The 14,440-nt window shown below is 32.6% G+C and overlaps 3 protein-coding genes across 9 annotated transcripts; 1 reads left to right on the top strand and 2 right to left on the bottom strand.

The window, feature by feature from the left end:
- Positions 1 to 742: 742 nt before the first annotated feature.
- On the bottom strand, positions 743 to 5,487 carry LOC143147970 (PXMP2/4 family protein 4-like). Of its 4 annotated transcripts, none has more exons than XM_076313752.1 (7): positions 5,209 to 5,487; positions 4,474 to 4,878; positions 3,387 to 3,600; positions 2,782 to 2,996; positions 1,442 to 1,554; positions 1,293 to 1,363; positions 743 to 1,224 (listed from the first exon to the last, which is right to left on the bottom strand). In XM_076313752.1, the coding sequence occupies exons 3-7, from the start codon at positions 3,519 to 3,521 to the stop codon at positions 1,054 to 1,056; spliced, it is 705 nt and encodes a 234-aa protein (XP_076169867.1). In that variant the 5' UTR covers positions 3,522 to 3,600; positions 4,474 to 4,878; positions 5,209 to 5,487; the 3' UTR covers positions 743 to 1,053. The 4 variants fall into 4 exon arrangements, with proteins under 4 accessions (XP_076169867.1, XP_076169866.1, XP_076169868.1 ...); XM_076313751.1 differs by having other exon boundaries at positions 4,474 to 4,595; XM_076313753.1 differs by having other exon boundaries at positions 4,474 to 4,568.
- A 128-nt stretch (positions 5,488 to 5,615) lies between these two features.
- LOC143147971 (N-acetyltransferase 9-like protein) lies at positions 5,616 to 7,216 on the bottom strand. 2 transcript variants are annotated; one of them, XM_076313757.1, is made up of 6 exons: positions 7,127 to 7,204; positions 6,555 to 6,664; positions 6,434 to 6,490; positions 6,225 to 6,365; positions 6,055 to 6,149; positions 5,616 to 5,983 (listed from the first exon to the last, which is right to left on the bottom strand). In XM_076313757.1, exons 2-6 carry the CDS (start codon positions 6,649 to 6,651, stop codon positions 5,861 to 5,863), a joined length of 513 nt encoding a protein of 170 aa, XP_076169872.1. In that variant the 5' UTR covers positions 6,652 to 6,664; positions 7,127 to 7,204; the 3' UTR covers positions 5,616 to 5,860. The 2 variants fall into 2 exon arrangements, with proteins under 2 accessions (XP_076169872.1, XP_076169871.1); XM_076313756.1 differs by having other exon boundaries at positions 5,617 to 5,983; positions 6,823 to 7,216.
- LOC143147968 (ecto-NOX disulfide-thiol exchanger 2) lies at positions 6,774 to 13,484 on the top strand. Of its 3 annotated transcripts, none has more exons than XM_076313750.1 (11): positions 6,790 to 6,807; positions 7,077 to 7,166; positions 7,323 to 7,584; positions 7,660 to 8,249; positions 8,333 to 8,550; positions 8,610 to 8,804; positions 8,902 to 9,085; positions 10,433 to 10,539; positions 11,515 to 11,709; positions 11,799 to 12,108; positions 12,194 to 13,484. In XM_076313750.1, exons 2-11 carry the CDS (start codon positions 7,118 to 7,120, stop codon positions 12,409 to 12,411), a joined length of 2,328 nt encoding a protein of 775 aa, XP_076169865.1. In that variant the 5' UTR covers positions 6,790 to 6,807; positions 7,077 to 7,117; the 3' UTR covers positions 12,412 to 13,484. The 3 variants fall into 3 exon arrangements, with proteins under 3 accessions (XP_076169863.1, XP_076169865.1, XP_076169864.1); XM_076313749.1 differs by having other exon boundaries at positions 6,800 to 6,847; XM_076313748.1 differs by having other exon boundaries at positions 6,774 to 7,166.
- The last annotated feature ends 956 nt before the right edge of the window (positions 13,485 to 14,440 follow it).

Here is a 14,440-nt window from a genome sequence, read left to right as displayed (position 1 = left end):
GTGAACATACGTTAAATTTAAGTCGGATACTATAGTACATACTGTACTGTTGTAAATGTACGTGTTATGTGATCAATATGTTCTAACTTTTGTATGGACAATATTAGAAGTACTTTTCTTATAAACGTAACATAAATGTACACTGATTCAATCCCCTCATAGTATAAGATACCAAGAAGACTGTTGAATGAAGAGACTAAACACACTCTTTCTCTCTCTACATACGTATATACATACACACATACATACGCGCGCGCGCGCTTGAATACATTCGTACATAAATGCTCACGTATACATACGTATTGAAGAAATAAAATTATTTTAATTCTCTGAAAGATAGAAGTTAATATTTTCAATAACAACGATTATACATTGATAATACGTTTTAAGAACGATAATAGTAAATCTCTCTAAAGTAAGATAAACTACATAGAAAGATGGTTATTAAAAGAAAAAAGTAATTCAATGTACTTTCCAGAAAACGTTTATTTAAAACAATTATGTTTAACTTCAGTTGCTACAAAACAGATTTTGCTATTATATAGATAGTAATAAACTTTAAAAAATATATATATACATGTATATATTTTTTACAACTAATAAAACATACTTAAGACAAAATTTATTACTGCTTATTAGTTTTGAAGAAAAACAAGATCAAAAGAGATAGTGTAAATACTTCTTTATGCATTACACTTTTACACATGTACTTATTTGTACACTGTAAATTCAATTGTAAAAGACTATGTCAAAGACCAAAATCTTATTTAGAATTGTAATCTCTGAGTACTGAATCTCTGGCAATAACATTACAGTGTCTTTGTAAAATTCTCATAATTTTACAATAAAATTTATTTTTCTCCAACGTTCTTTGTAAGCAGTATTTAATTTTAAATAAATTATTTTTAACGTTTTGTTTACTTTTACGTAAAACGAGATTGTAATCGCTTATTTAGATTGGATATGTAAATAATTGTACTGCTTTTTCAGTTAGTATCGTAGTATGCTTTGCACAAGAAAGATATTTGGTTATACCAAATTTGTTAGAAGAAATTAATACTTTATCTTATTGTTTTGATCGCACTCGGATAAAGGTACACTTTTTAAGTAACACAAGATATTTACCCAACAAAAAGCAGCAACACTAACGTAAGAGACTCGCAATGCTGGCGGTATTAGCAGAAAATTTAAAAATTGTACCGGTAACCAGTACATACACGAGGTCTAAAACAAAAGGATTCAATTAATTACGAACTCGTTGAATGTGTAGATAAATATGAATATCCTTGTACCTTGAACGTTTGAAGAAATTTCACTTTACATTCGTTGAAAACATCTGCTTTCCCTTCCATTAGACTCATACCTGAAACGTTTATGAGATTAACGTACTTCTATATTAGGGGCAGGAAGTTTAGAAGATAAATGAAAATAGAATACAAACTGATAAAAAACATCATAACTAATGGCGGTGTGAGAATAAATTGGTCAGTAGAAAGTTTTATGAGAACAATCTTCATTGTCTTGCCTTTGTAGGTCGCATCCAGCCACTTATACCTGTCGATAATAGTAATTAGCAGCGTTTAATTAATTTTTCGACAATTTTCTATCGTTGAAAAGAAAAAAATATTTTTCGACCGATTGGCCGTGAGCACAATTTTTGGTGACAGATTTTATATCAGTCATCGCAATATTTCGTGGGAACGCATTAACGAAAATACAAGCGAATTTTCCAGCGATACAAATGGCAAAGCAGAATAAGCTCACCGAAGGTGACAGATCGAGAGAAGACCAAAGTGCCGACGAATGCATATCGTGCAATCGCCATCCAGTTGAGAGGTAGTTTATCTGATACTGGTGTCTATAATATTATAGAAGGTGTTTAGAGTAAATTTCACCGTGAAAATCGGATAAGAATTAATTATTTACAATTATTTGTGTTTTCTGTAGTAGAATACTGTTAGTTTAATTTCTATTTATAATAAAGCCTCGAAAGATGCTCGCTCGCGCTGGGAATTGCTCATAACAAAAGACCTCTCGGATTGTCTGCAACTGGTGTTCAAGACTTATAATTTATAGGCAAAAATAAATCATTCCTTAATGAAAAATTAAATTTTTATATTTTTTCTCTTATTCTTATGAGAGCACTTTTAATCTATTGACGAGATTTTCTCGATGAAAATGAGACAAAATACAATATTATTTCGACAATATTATTATTACAATACTATGCATCTTGATGAATTTAAAAATTGTTCGAATTGCGTATAATTAAAAATACTTCGAACGAAGTCACGTTTGGGCTATTATATCGGGTAATTGTTTCCAATCCAGTGTCACTACTCTTACGAAGATATATGAAAATTTAAATTTTCAATGGACAAAGCACATACGATATCCAATTTCGATAAATGCTTACAGCCGGTCCTGAGTCGCGAGCATCTTTCAAGGTATCACTGTACTCTAAATTCGTTGTAACGCGTTACGTAGTTTTCTAACGTTGTCATTATTATTACATTAATATTTATTCCAAATGTTTCTTTTTACTCGGAAAAGAAAATGTGTTCATAGTGATTAAGGAAGGCATGGTCTTTTGATGAATATTGAAATTACTCGATGTAACAAGTATTACCCATATTTAATCAATTCGTTGCAAAAGTAATTGATAATGTCGATAAGTGTGTGCGTGCGCGTAGTACCCAAAGGTGCGTATAATGTAAAAGCGGAATGTGACAAGTGATATCCAAGCATTATATAGAAAAGCATAATAACGTGCGAGAATACCATCCATGAAGCACCGGTCCAGCAACGAGACAACCGTAGATAGCGTATCGCTTCAGTTGGGCCCAATTGTAATTCCCCGATTGCGTCCAACTATCGTCATCCGATAAACCCAACGCATCGTTAAACTTTTTTATCCAAATGAATGGCGATTTCTTGGTATCAATTGAACTTAATTCTTCGGCGTTCTCCGATGCCGACGGCGATGGTAGTGAGAACTACAATTGTAATAATTAACCGATTAGAAATATGAACGAAATGTGTACGTTATTCATAACATTACACTTTCCACGATCGGTTCTCAATTTTATTTTCAAAAAGAATTAAACATGTTTTTCTTTCATCCATCACGATATTATTCATTGCTCATATTATTCATTGTAATGTAATTCGTAGCAGACATTGGATACGATCGATTGCAAGTATAGTCGATAGATAAATGCGTTATCGATAATCTTGACTTTTGGATTTTAAACGAATTTAAGTTAATCGCGGTATTTCGATAAACATTATCATTTTTGTAAAAACTTTTTTATGAATCTATCTCGAACGATTAAAATTTTTTTACATTTTATTGCGTACTTATGTCGTACTGAAACAAACACTACCTTGAACACTTTGTTATAAGTTTGTTGAGCGAATTCGGCACCAGTATAAAAAGAACCATATATTATAGAGTTGAAGAGTAACGGTCGTTTCTGCATAGAGGTCTTCAATTTTTGTAATACTCTTGGCACAGACATGATAATCCAAAAACTTTATTCAAGTCCGATAGTTTTTTTTTTTTGATAATTTTTTGATGCGTTCAGTCCTACGCGTTACCTGCAAATTGATGTTACGTTACACAGATAAAAGGTATACGATTTTTTTTTTTTAATAAATAGGTTGAACGAGTTCGCGTTTAGCGGTGGTTACTGCAATAGTTTCGGGAAATTGGAAATCTACTCGATCTTGTTCCTATGTACGATCGATGTATAAAAATTGTTATATCGATGATTAGAAAAATTTCTTTCGTTGTAGACTTCCGTGTGAACTGCACACTGAGATTTATTAACGATCACTACAATTTTAATTTGATCCATTTCTCGAGTAATAGTAATTTTATTTGTTAAAAGAATATCCAACAAATAATGATTCAATAAAGGGGGGAAAAATAGCAATTCGAATTTGTATTGTTTCAATTCGAACGCGCAACAAGTATACGAATGTATGTATGTATATGTATGTATGTATGTACATATATATACATACACATAGAAATTTATACCTCAGAATGTGAAACGGTATGGACGAGGCAAGAGAGTACCGCAATGCGGCAATTTTCACAAACAGTGAAGAACGAAATAAACGTTACTCACGCGTATAACAAATTATCGGAGAATCAATAAAAAGTATTTTATGTTTAATGTGAATATTACGTTACAGTGCCATTTGTAATGTAATAGAAATGTAAGATTGCATTGGCTTAGGAAATTGATTATTTAAGAGTCAACAATCCTGTGTTCTTTCGAAGCAAAATTTAAATCGTAGCCGTTTTCGTATCGAGCATGTTTTCACACCATGGTAATTTTATTACTTTCCACGGTAAATATTATCTTTAATAAATTTCATTTTTGCGTCGAGACCATATAAATAAGTACATAGATATATATATATATATATATATATATAGTTTATTAAGAAAGCAATACATACCTCGAGTCCCCTCTATTTTTCCGTGAACACTTTTCTGCTTCGAATTATGACACCGTCCCTTCCTATCAATGTCTTTCATTGAATGTCACGTGTTTCTATTTCATCAGCACCGAAAATGTGAACTTTTCGAAAGAGTTTAATAAATTGTAATCGATTTATCATATTAGACAATAGTGTGCATTGAAAGAACAAATCGTACACGATTCAGAAAAATTAAAAATTTTTATCGAGAATCACTTTTTCTTTTATCACTAATTGTTTTTCACGGATATTAAGTAATTCTTACTATACTATTTGGTAGGTTTCCTAAGCAGTGGCGATAACGATACACGTGTCGATAATGTACACTGATAGTACGTATGTGTACGTTGGTTAACAGTTTTATTTGTTTGTAGTTTCGGTATACTATAGGTTTTAAGAAAATAATAGATAATAATTAAAGAAAAATACTTAGTCAAAATTCATGTCATGCATGTTCTTTAAACTTGTACCGTTATATATTATCACATAATTTGAATAACAAAAATTCACACGATAAACTCGTTCATTTTGAGCGAACGATAACGTCTTTTCCGTATTTTTAATGAACTCATCAAGCATTTTTACAACAATTTTTATTTAAAATGATTACATTGTCAGTTTCAAATAGATATTTCAAATAATAAATAGATATTTTTATGTCACATTCTAGAACTCTGATGGAAATTCAATAAATAAAAAAAGAATAATACTAACCTATGCAATTATTAACTTCAGCCACTTATAATTTAGATTTAATATATTTTGAGTTAATTAATAAACCGAGAAACATTGCCACACTCGATATACCGTTCCGCGTAAGATGTGTGCGCGATGAAACACGTGTAACCGGCTATGACCACTTAGAATTAATCAAAACCAATCACATCTCGATTATATCAATTGTAAGCAACTCTGATGCAGAACGTTACTCAACAGCATAAAGTAGTATAATAGTCAGTATCATAAACTACATTAGTATTAAACGTTTAATAAACAATTGTAATATTTCATAATATTCATTACACAAAAATATCAAAATAAGTAACAATTGAATGATGTTTTTTCATATATAAATTCTATTAACATTTTCACTGTCTATTGGTCTACATGTAAGTTAAGATGATTTTGACTCAGAAATTAGTTGAATACATAATAAATATTATCTGTACAGATAATATGAAAGTTCTCTCAAAATTAAAAAGCTTACTTAAATTAAAGGGATAATAATGTAGAATGTTTAAAAAATAATGTAGAACATTTATTATTATGAAAATTTTATCACCTCTTTGAACATCCAAATGGTATTTACTCTTGCAGCTGTAGACAGTGAATGTATTAAACATGTATAAAATTACAAACAACATAATTATTCTTCATTATAAACTTTGTAACTAATAGCACCCATAATTTCAGAATATAGCCAATCTTTCCACTCCTGATTTACAATCTTCTCAAAAGTGTATTCTTGGAAAATTTGGCTTTCCTCTACCTATTTAAAAATATACATTTTTATTACTGATTATAATGTTAATTCTATAAATCATACTTTTTATAATTTACCTTACGGAACCTCAAGTTTTCAAACATTTTTATACTCTTTTCATTGTCAAATTTAATCTTTGCTGTGTATCTAGAGACGTTTAATGTATTGATTCCTAATGAAAAAAGGTACATTTCTTAAAGATAGAACAGATGAATACATATAAGGTAAATTAGCATAAAATACGTACCATAAAGTAACATTAGAATCAATGCTTCCCAACCCCTTTTTTTACCTCTGTAAGCCACATTTGCTATCATAATTTCTGTTTCTGCGCTATGTGGTTGATCCACTTCATTAAAAAATAAATTTGTATCTCCAATCATAGCTTCTAAAATTGATCAATGTCAGTGATACATAATAAAAACAATAACAAATATTAAATAACATTTAGTATACCTATCTCATTTTCAGTTGTAGTAAGAATGCTTTTCTCCAAAATGATGAATGTACATTCTAAAACAAACGAAAATACGTACTTAATATATAAATACGTGCTTGACAGGAAACTATTACTCACTGTCTTGATCTTGATGCCATTGTTGTTGCATTTGGAATTCTTCTTCTAATGTTAAAGTCTCTGACCCGGTGAAATATCTTAATTCGGCTGATTTCATCCATTCATGATATCTGTAAATATAATTACTCTCAATTAATCGATAATCTCAATTAAGAAACTTTAATAAGTTTCGACAACTGTTTTAGAAAAATAAGACAGAATTTAAAAATGGCGGATATTTTTGTCAATGTAAAATGTCGACAATCGATTAGAGGTAAACGATACCAGCCTTTTAACATGCTTCTCTTTATAAGGTACTAAAATTACATTCGTTCCAACAATTTTAGTATATGCGTTGATCCTCATACTTTAAAGTCAATAAGTATTGAAATTATTAAAGAAATGATCCAACTGCGAGTTTTAAAGCTAAAGAGGTTACATTCGTCTTTCTGCCATATTGGATGCAAAGTTTGCAACGATATGATCTAGGATTCTTAGCAAGTAAATTCACTTTCTTTATGCTCTTGCCATTTGTAATCGTAGCACGAGGGGTAGCTGCTGAACTATAAAGTTATTTGAGAAAGATGGCTTACAATTTTCCGGGTGTACCAGCGGCTGCGATGCCACCAATGGGTACGTTTAAAATTCATAACCGTATATGTTACATCGGTCTGTTGTGCTTTTTATCGTTTGTGGGATGAATAAATCGTTTTGATGCGGTATTAAAGTCACGATTATTTTATCATGATTATACCTACAATTTCACTTGTAAAAGTTGTATACTTTTAGGTATGGGACCAATGGGACCACTTGCTCCTATCGCAGGTCCGCAAGGTTTTATGGAATTAGCAGGTCAAGGATTTCCTCCTCTACCTCCACCAATACCACTGCCTGGAATGAACGATTCTCCTTTAGAGTTTAGTACAAATAAGAATCAGCCACCAGTAGTTAGAGAAACCTCAGAAGATAGCAATGATAAAAGAAATGAAAAAAATGATGTTAGGCGAGAAAGAGAAAACAGGGATAACAGAGATAATCGAGATAACAGAAGGTTTCTAATTTGTTGTAAATAATTCATGATAACATTATGTTCGTGTTATATTTTTTTACACTTTCTTTGAGGTAGATCTAGAAGTGAAAGAAGCGATAGAAGAGAGAGGGATAGGGAGAGAAGAGAAGAGAGAAACGAAAGGGATCGAAGGGAAGAACGGAGACCAGAGGAACGGAATAGTATAAATTCTACAAGTAGCAATAACAGTCATAATAATAATTCAAATGGTAATGAAATTCCATCATCATCAAATACCAGTGGTACACCAAATTTAGGACCACAGATGGAACAAGCAACTGGTGTTTGGGGAATGGGTGTGGGCTATCCTGTAATGGGAATGGGTCCAATGGGACCAATGGGACCAATGATGAGTGAAATGACCCTTGGTCCTCATATGGGACACACTCATAGTTATGCACCTATGAGTGTGGGAATGATGTCGCACGATGGTAGTATGATAGGCGCTCAAATATTAGGACCAGAACAAATAATGAATGACGCAGCTCAAATTATGAGTGGCGCTTTACCTCCACCACCAGCAACACCTCAAGGTTCCAAAGAAATCATACATTGTAAAAGTTCTACTCTGTTTCCACCAAACCCAAATGCTCCACCACCAACAACCAGAGAAAGGCCTCCAGGATGTAGAACAATTTTTGTTGGAGGTATTTTTATTTTGTTTTATTTACACATTATAGAAAATCATCTTACAGAAAGTTATAAATATATCTTTATAAATTTGATGTAGGTTTGCCAGAAAATATTACAGAAACGATAATTCAAGAAATATTTGAACGATGTGGAGAAATAACTACTCTACGTTTGTCTAAAAAAAATTTTTGCCACATACGTTTTGTACTTGAAAGTAGTGTTGATATGGCTATTTATTTGTCTGGATACAGAGTTAGAATAGGATCTAGTGGTGATTCTGCAAACACTGGCAGACTTCACGTAGATTTTGCTCAGGTTTGTAATTTATACAGATTTCATGATTGCAAAATATTAGTATATGCATTAAAATATAGGCCAGAGACGACCAGTACGAGTGGGAATGTAGACAACGTCAACTGCAAAGAGAACAACGCCATAGAGAAAGAGTCGAGAAGGAAAGGCAAAGAGCACCATCCAGTCCTCCTCCAGTGGTACATTATACGGATCACGAGGCGTCGAACATTTGCGAGAAGATTAAACAGGATGATACATTTATGAAAGCAGTGCAAGTGAGTAATGTTAATGCAATTCTATCTGTATGTCTATGTGTTTGAACAGAATAGAATTATTGAATTCCGAAGAAACTATTACATTAAATTATTTCAGGTTGTCGTAACATGGCTTGAGCGCGGAGACTGCACGAAACGCAACGCTAACACATTTTATTCGATGATTCAGTCAACAAATTCTCACGTTCGACGTTTACTTACGGAAAAAGTCACATACGAAGAAGAACTTCAGAAGGCGAAGGAACTAATGAAAGGCAGGATGCAAGGACTCCTAATACAATGTACGTTTATGTATTTCATAATTTTTTTTATAATATAGCTCTGTGCCATTGTACATTTTTCGTGTACACAAGAGCAAATCTACATACATATTGCTTTATCTGGTAAGTTTTTTTTACCATAATGTAAGGATCCTGCTATCCTTTGGGTATTCAATACAACAAGTGCCAAAATGCGATTACAACAGAATTTTGCGAGTTTCGCGATAACGAGAGTGCGTACTCTTCTTCTTTATTGGTAAATTCTCAGACTAAGTGCACTATAACAAAAGCAGAATTTATTGTTATAGTAATTACAAAGGTACGTCATTTCTGGTATTAAAGATTCTGATATTTAAAGAAGAATACACAAAATCGAAGCACATTTTCAATGTTACAAATTACATAGTCGAGCGTTTGATACAGTTTAATCACGAGTTTGTTACAAATTTCATCCTCATTGAAATTCAACATCAGGTGTATTGTAAGAAATTTATTACATAACAAGTGTATTGTGGTCAATGCACGATCAGGACAACTCGGTAGAAGGATCAAAGACAGTAGGAGAAAATATAAGGTGGGTGAAGAAATCCTGTCTTTCGGTTCTAGGCTCTAATGATTGAACGAAAAAGCACAAATATCACGAAAATTCATTTTATAGAGACATAGTGTACCTAAGAGTTGCATGCTTGCAATGCTAAGGATTAAGGGTGATGGGCAAAATATTTGTTGCGCAGATGATATTACGCCACGATTCTCGATATAGACACTTGATTTGGTTTATCAATTGGTGAAACCTTTATAAGTGAATGATTTCGTAAATTTGATGTCATATTGTATGTTGTACAATATTAATCGATTCATCAATGGAATCGTAGCTTAAAATCATCCATAACATCAGAAGCCTCTACATGTTGTAAGTTGTTAGGCAAATCGTGTTCATTTTTCTAAGGAAAATGGACACTGATTATGACATGTTGAAAAGACTGATTGGCAGCCGAGTTGCAAGACCTCGAAATGGATCCTCAATATGGTGAAAGCAGTTTTTGAAATCGTTATATTCGGATAAGTAACTTGACGACACCATTACTTAGCACGATACCTAGCAGACTTGTATACGATCGAATAGTAATAGGTGCCAGGGTAATTTTGAAATACGCGTGCGAAGGAAACGTTCGAATCTGAATGATACAGGAACGATTTCGGTAACAGCACTGACACTGAGCATATTGCAAAGAATGTATTTAAGAGTGTTTAGATGACTATAACGAGTAACATATTAGACCAAAACGAACGTAGAGTTTAAAGCAGGGTATACAACAGAAGATTTGTTGTGTTTTTGTATGCAACATGCGACCATGTCACCAACAGTCAGTCAGATTGAACGCGTCTTTACTGCGGCCAGCCACAAGAAGGTCTGGGATCACTTCACAAAGGCTCAGCGGAAGAACATCGAAATGTGGAAGAAACAATCCTCGGTATGTATTTGCATTTCCACGCCCGTAGCGTGTCCAATACGTTACTTTCTTTATGATTAGACAACAGTAATCACCGGCAAAGTCTTACGAGTCACAAAGTGCTTCTTTATGCGATTGCACGTTCATCCATATGCCACGCACACGCGTTTTGCAATATCTTTTTTTCGAGACGAAGGTAAGTGATCGAAGAGTACAAACGTCTTCAAATCTGGTCAGACACATGCGCTTTATCTGTATGATTAATGTTTAAACTTTTTTTTGGAGTATTGGGACGTGAAAGGTAATGAGTAGTTTTGCTAATTTAAATTGAACAGGTACCGCAGATCGGAGCAAACAGGTAATTAATTAAATCATCGATTCAAATAATTGTAAGATGAAATGCAAATTGGAATTGTATAGAACCGATTTCTCATAGCAACGCGCGTGCGTGCAGAGAAAAAGAAATAGGGGGGAAGGGAGAAGGAGAGAAATTATTTTAACATTCTTGGCATAAATATATTAATTTCTGCATTTTAAAGACAGATACACACTATACAGGAAACATATATAAACAGAATAATTTTTATGTAGAATGATTTTTAAAAAATAATCGATGCGATTATCGTTAAAATTCGTACACAATTAAAACTATATAATATTATATATTTCTATTTAACTTCCTTCAGGTAAGCACGTCATTTTTCAAGAACTCTCTTTCAGAAAATTTTATGGCAAGTATGTCTTATGAGTGCAACATTGAATATGAACTTTATAAAATTATTAGAAAATATACTTTTTACGTATCACGTTCCGAAAAACGATTGTGCCCTGTCTAAGGTCTACTTTCGGGACCTTAAAATTTTATAATTCATGACGCATCGAATATAAAATACACACGTGTACATACATATACGTATATATGGCATGTTTTTGGTGTTATATTTGCCGGTAAATTCGAATTGAAATGAACTTGATAATAATTTTTCATCACAACAGGAGATCAAAGCGGTGCAACTGGAAGAAACTTTAATGGAAGGTGAAGGAGAAATGGAAGTTTCTGATTCAGAGGAAGAACCGCAACGCAAAAAATCACGGAATCAATCGGATGTGCACGATGATTCCGAGAGATTGCAAACTTTGAAAGAAGAAAACGATAGTCTTCGGTGTCAGTTAGAAGCATATAAGAACGAAGTTCGTAATAACGTCTTGTCAATATGTTATCAAACGTATTTTCATATCTAAAAGAATCATTTTAAAAGATAGAAATTTGCGTTTCGTAGGTGGATTTACTTAAATCCGAGACGAAAAGTGACATAGATGCGAAGGATAAACAAATGAAAATGTTGCAACAAACTTTAAAAGGTATGCAGGAACAATTGATGCAGTCGAGGAAGCAGCAGGCACAGGATGATCAGAAAATAAAGGACTTGACTGTAAAGCTAAATGCCACAAAAAAGGAGGAACCTAGAGAGAGTGAAATAATAACATTGGACAAAGACGATGACATAAACGAGGAGCCTCGAACTCCCAAACAATTAGTTTTATCGTCTAGTTTCGTCCAAATTAGCCAAAAGGATGCAAAGCTCATAGGTACATTCTGAAAATTCTCATTTGATATCTAGCTTTTTTAAAAATATACCCTTGACTTTTTACAAAATCGCTCCTTGAATTCCAGGATTAATAGCGACATTCTTACATATTCATCCATTCGGCGCAAGCGTGGATTATTTATGGTCCTATCTACAAAAGATGGAACCAGGCATCAAACCAAACGAAGTGGAAGCTCTAATGCAACGCTTTCCTCAAGTTTTTAAACAAGATTTATTCGGAATTGGTGCAAACATGGAAAGACGTTGGCAGTTTTCGGGTTTTAACGTTTATCGTAGCCACTGAGATCTCAGTGTATCAATTAAATTTTGTAAAAGATCAACAGAGAATCCGTTAAGGAACTTTGTAATATTGTCATCTCATGACGTCTCGTGTCATGTAGATTTTTATTGTGATACTTATTTTTGCGGCAAGTCCTTATTTCATAATGTCGCTATCGAACTAAAAACTTGTAAATGAAAACGATAAATTGCGGAGATACGGAAAAGATCTCGGAAAACCGCGATCGGTACTTTTATCGATTTAAAAAGATTACTTAGATCAAGGATTATCTGACTTTGTTCAAACGAATCTTTTAAATTCACTTATAAAGTCTTAATTCGACAATGAAGATAGAAATATTGCGGAAGTCATTAGTCGTTAGTAGATAACATTTTTTACACAACGTTTCTTCTTTATGCGTGTACAGGAGTGTGTATTTGTATGACGAATGGCAGACAAAATGATGCGTTATTAATTCTCTAGTACATGTTATTTTTATGTGAGGTAATGCGTATGTACGATGTCTTAATTTGTTGGTTATATATACATTACAAACAGCTTTTTCCCATTTTACTTCCCGCATATTAAATTTCAACCAAATGCTTATAACTACTGATACAGCCACGTAACGCTATACATACGTGGTACTATGCTACAAGTTTCTTTAAATATGCTCAAGGTATAAATACAACTCTATTAGTTACTTATGGAACAAAAGTTTCACTGTAAACTATCGATTATTACAATTGCACTGTTCGAAGGTGGTTTTAACTTGACAGATACTACACGTATCACGAATGAACGATGTTTATATTATTTATATATGACTCGAAGTATTCGTGATTAAACAGTTATATAAATTCTAAATCAGCGCGAAGTAAATGTATGTACAAAAGCAATTGTATGTGTATATTGACGTATACGCATTTTTGGAATAGAAATTAATTATTATCGCAACAATACATCCTATCTTAATAATTGAATTTTCATTGTGAGAAGACTATGTCTTGCAATTTTCCTTGCAACACAATTAAATTGCGTTTGACAACAAATTTCAACAGTCAATTGATATAAAAATAAAGAAGGTGATCAATTCATAGTCGACTGATTATTATTATAATGCCTATCAGATTCGCCAGGAGAGAGCTGTGAACAATCTCAAAAAATATACCCCATGCATTTTCAGATCTTACTCTAAAACATTTCATGATCTTCGGAAAAAGTGATAAAGCACTTTGAAGTTTAATAATTCTTTCTTTATTTTATGCTTCACGATCATATCCAGGAAATAAAGAAAGCTGTCCTCACATTTGAAATAAATTGATCGAAGTCAGAGTTACATTCTTATTCTTACGTTACATTACAATATTCAAACTTTCATAAGATGTACAAAAATGTTCTATGTTACAGTATTCCACTTATTCATATATCTTAAGAAACTATACTAAATGCGCAGCCAATTAAAATAGTTTCTTAAGATATATGAATAAGTAGAATATTGTAACATAAAACATTTTTGTATATCTTATGAAAGTTTGAATATTGTAATGTAACATAAGAATAAGAATGTAACTCAGACTTCAATAAATTCATTTCGAGTCACATATGTATCTTTCTTTCGTTTCCACTTTTCTTCCGTTCTTCCTATATGATCCTAAATTATGGATCAAAGAAAGAAATATAAAAGTTCCAAGTATTGTTTGAATCATTCTTTCCTAAAAGCATAAAATATTAGGAGGACCGGAAAGTAATGTCGTTTCCTTACATTAAATTCAAACACATAAATTTTTAACGAGTTTTTATTTTTAATCAATGATATAATCACCCTCATTATCAACAACCTTTTGCCATCTAGTGTGCAAATTTTCAATGCCGGATCGATAAAAATCAATTGGTTTTTGAGCAAAATATACAGAGATGGCATTTTGAATATCATCCAAATTTGCAAATCTTTTGCCACTTAGAAAGTGTTGAAGCGATCGGAATAAATGGAAATCCGATGGTGCAACATCGGGCGAGTATGGTGGGTGAGGCAGTACCTCCCACCCCAATT

The sequence above is a fragment of the Ptiloglossa arizonensis genome, chromosome 6 (assembly GCF_051014685.1).
Source record: "Ptiloglossa arizonensis isolate GNS036 chromosome 6, iyPtiAriz1_principal, whole genome shotgun sequence".
NCBI lineage: Eukaryota > Metazoa > Arthropoda > Insecta > Hymenoptera > Colletidae > Ptiloglossa > Ptiloglossa arizonensis.
The sequence above is the reverse complement of the archived record's forward strand: the minus strand, read 5'-3'. Positions and strand labels throughout refer to the sequence as shown.

What these genes read in the sequence shown, in the direction of transcription:
- LOC143147970 (XM_076313752.1), bottom strand. Translation starts at nt 3,521, where the DNA reads ATGTCTGTGCCAAGAGTATTACAAAAATTGAAGACCTCTATGCAGAAA. An exon ending in CTTATAACAAAGTGTTCAAG is followed by an intron (nt 2,997 to 3,386) that starts GTAGTGTTTGTT and finishes TTACAATTGTAG; the next exon opens with TTCTCACTACCATCGCCGTC. An exon ending in GGACCGGTGCTTCATGGATG is followed by an intron (nt 1,555 to 2,781) that starts GTATTCTCGCAC and finishes TATTATCGACAG; the next exon opens with GTATAAGTGGCTGGATGCGA.
- LOC143147971 (XM_076313756.1), bottom strand. Translation starts at nt 6,899, where the DNA reads ATGAGGATCAACGCATATACTAAAATTGTTGGAACGAATGTAATTTTA. An exon ending in TACAACTGAAAATGAGATAG is followed by an intron (nt 6,366 to 6,433) that starts GTATACTAAATG and finishes GATCAATTTTAG; the next exon opens with AAGCTATGATTGGAGATACA. An exon ending in AAAACTTGAGGTTCCGTAAG is followed by an intron (nt 5,984 to 6,054) that starts GTAAATTATAAA and finishes ATTTTTAAATAG; the next exon opens with GTAGAGGAAAGCCAAATTTT.
- LOC143147968 (XM_076313748.1), top strand. Translation starts at nt 7,118, where the DNA reads ATGGCTTACAATTTTCCGGGTGTACCAGCGGCTGCGATGCCACCAATG. An exon ending in GCAAGGACTCCTAATACAAT is followed by an intron (nt 9,086 to 10,432) that starts GTACGTTTATGT and finishes TGTCACCAACAG; the next exon opens with TCAGTCAGATTGAACGCGTC. An exon ending in TGTGGAAGAAACAATCCTCG is followed by an intron (nt 10,540 to 11,514) that starts GTATGTATTTGC and finishes TCATCACAACAG; the next exon opens with GAGATCAAAGCGGTGCAACT.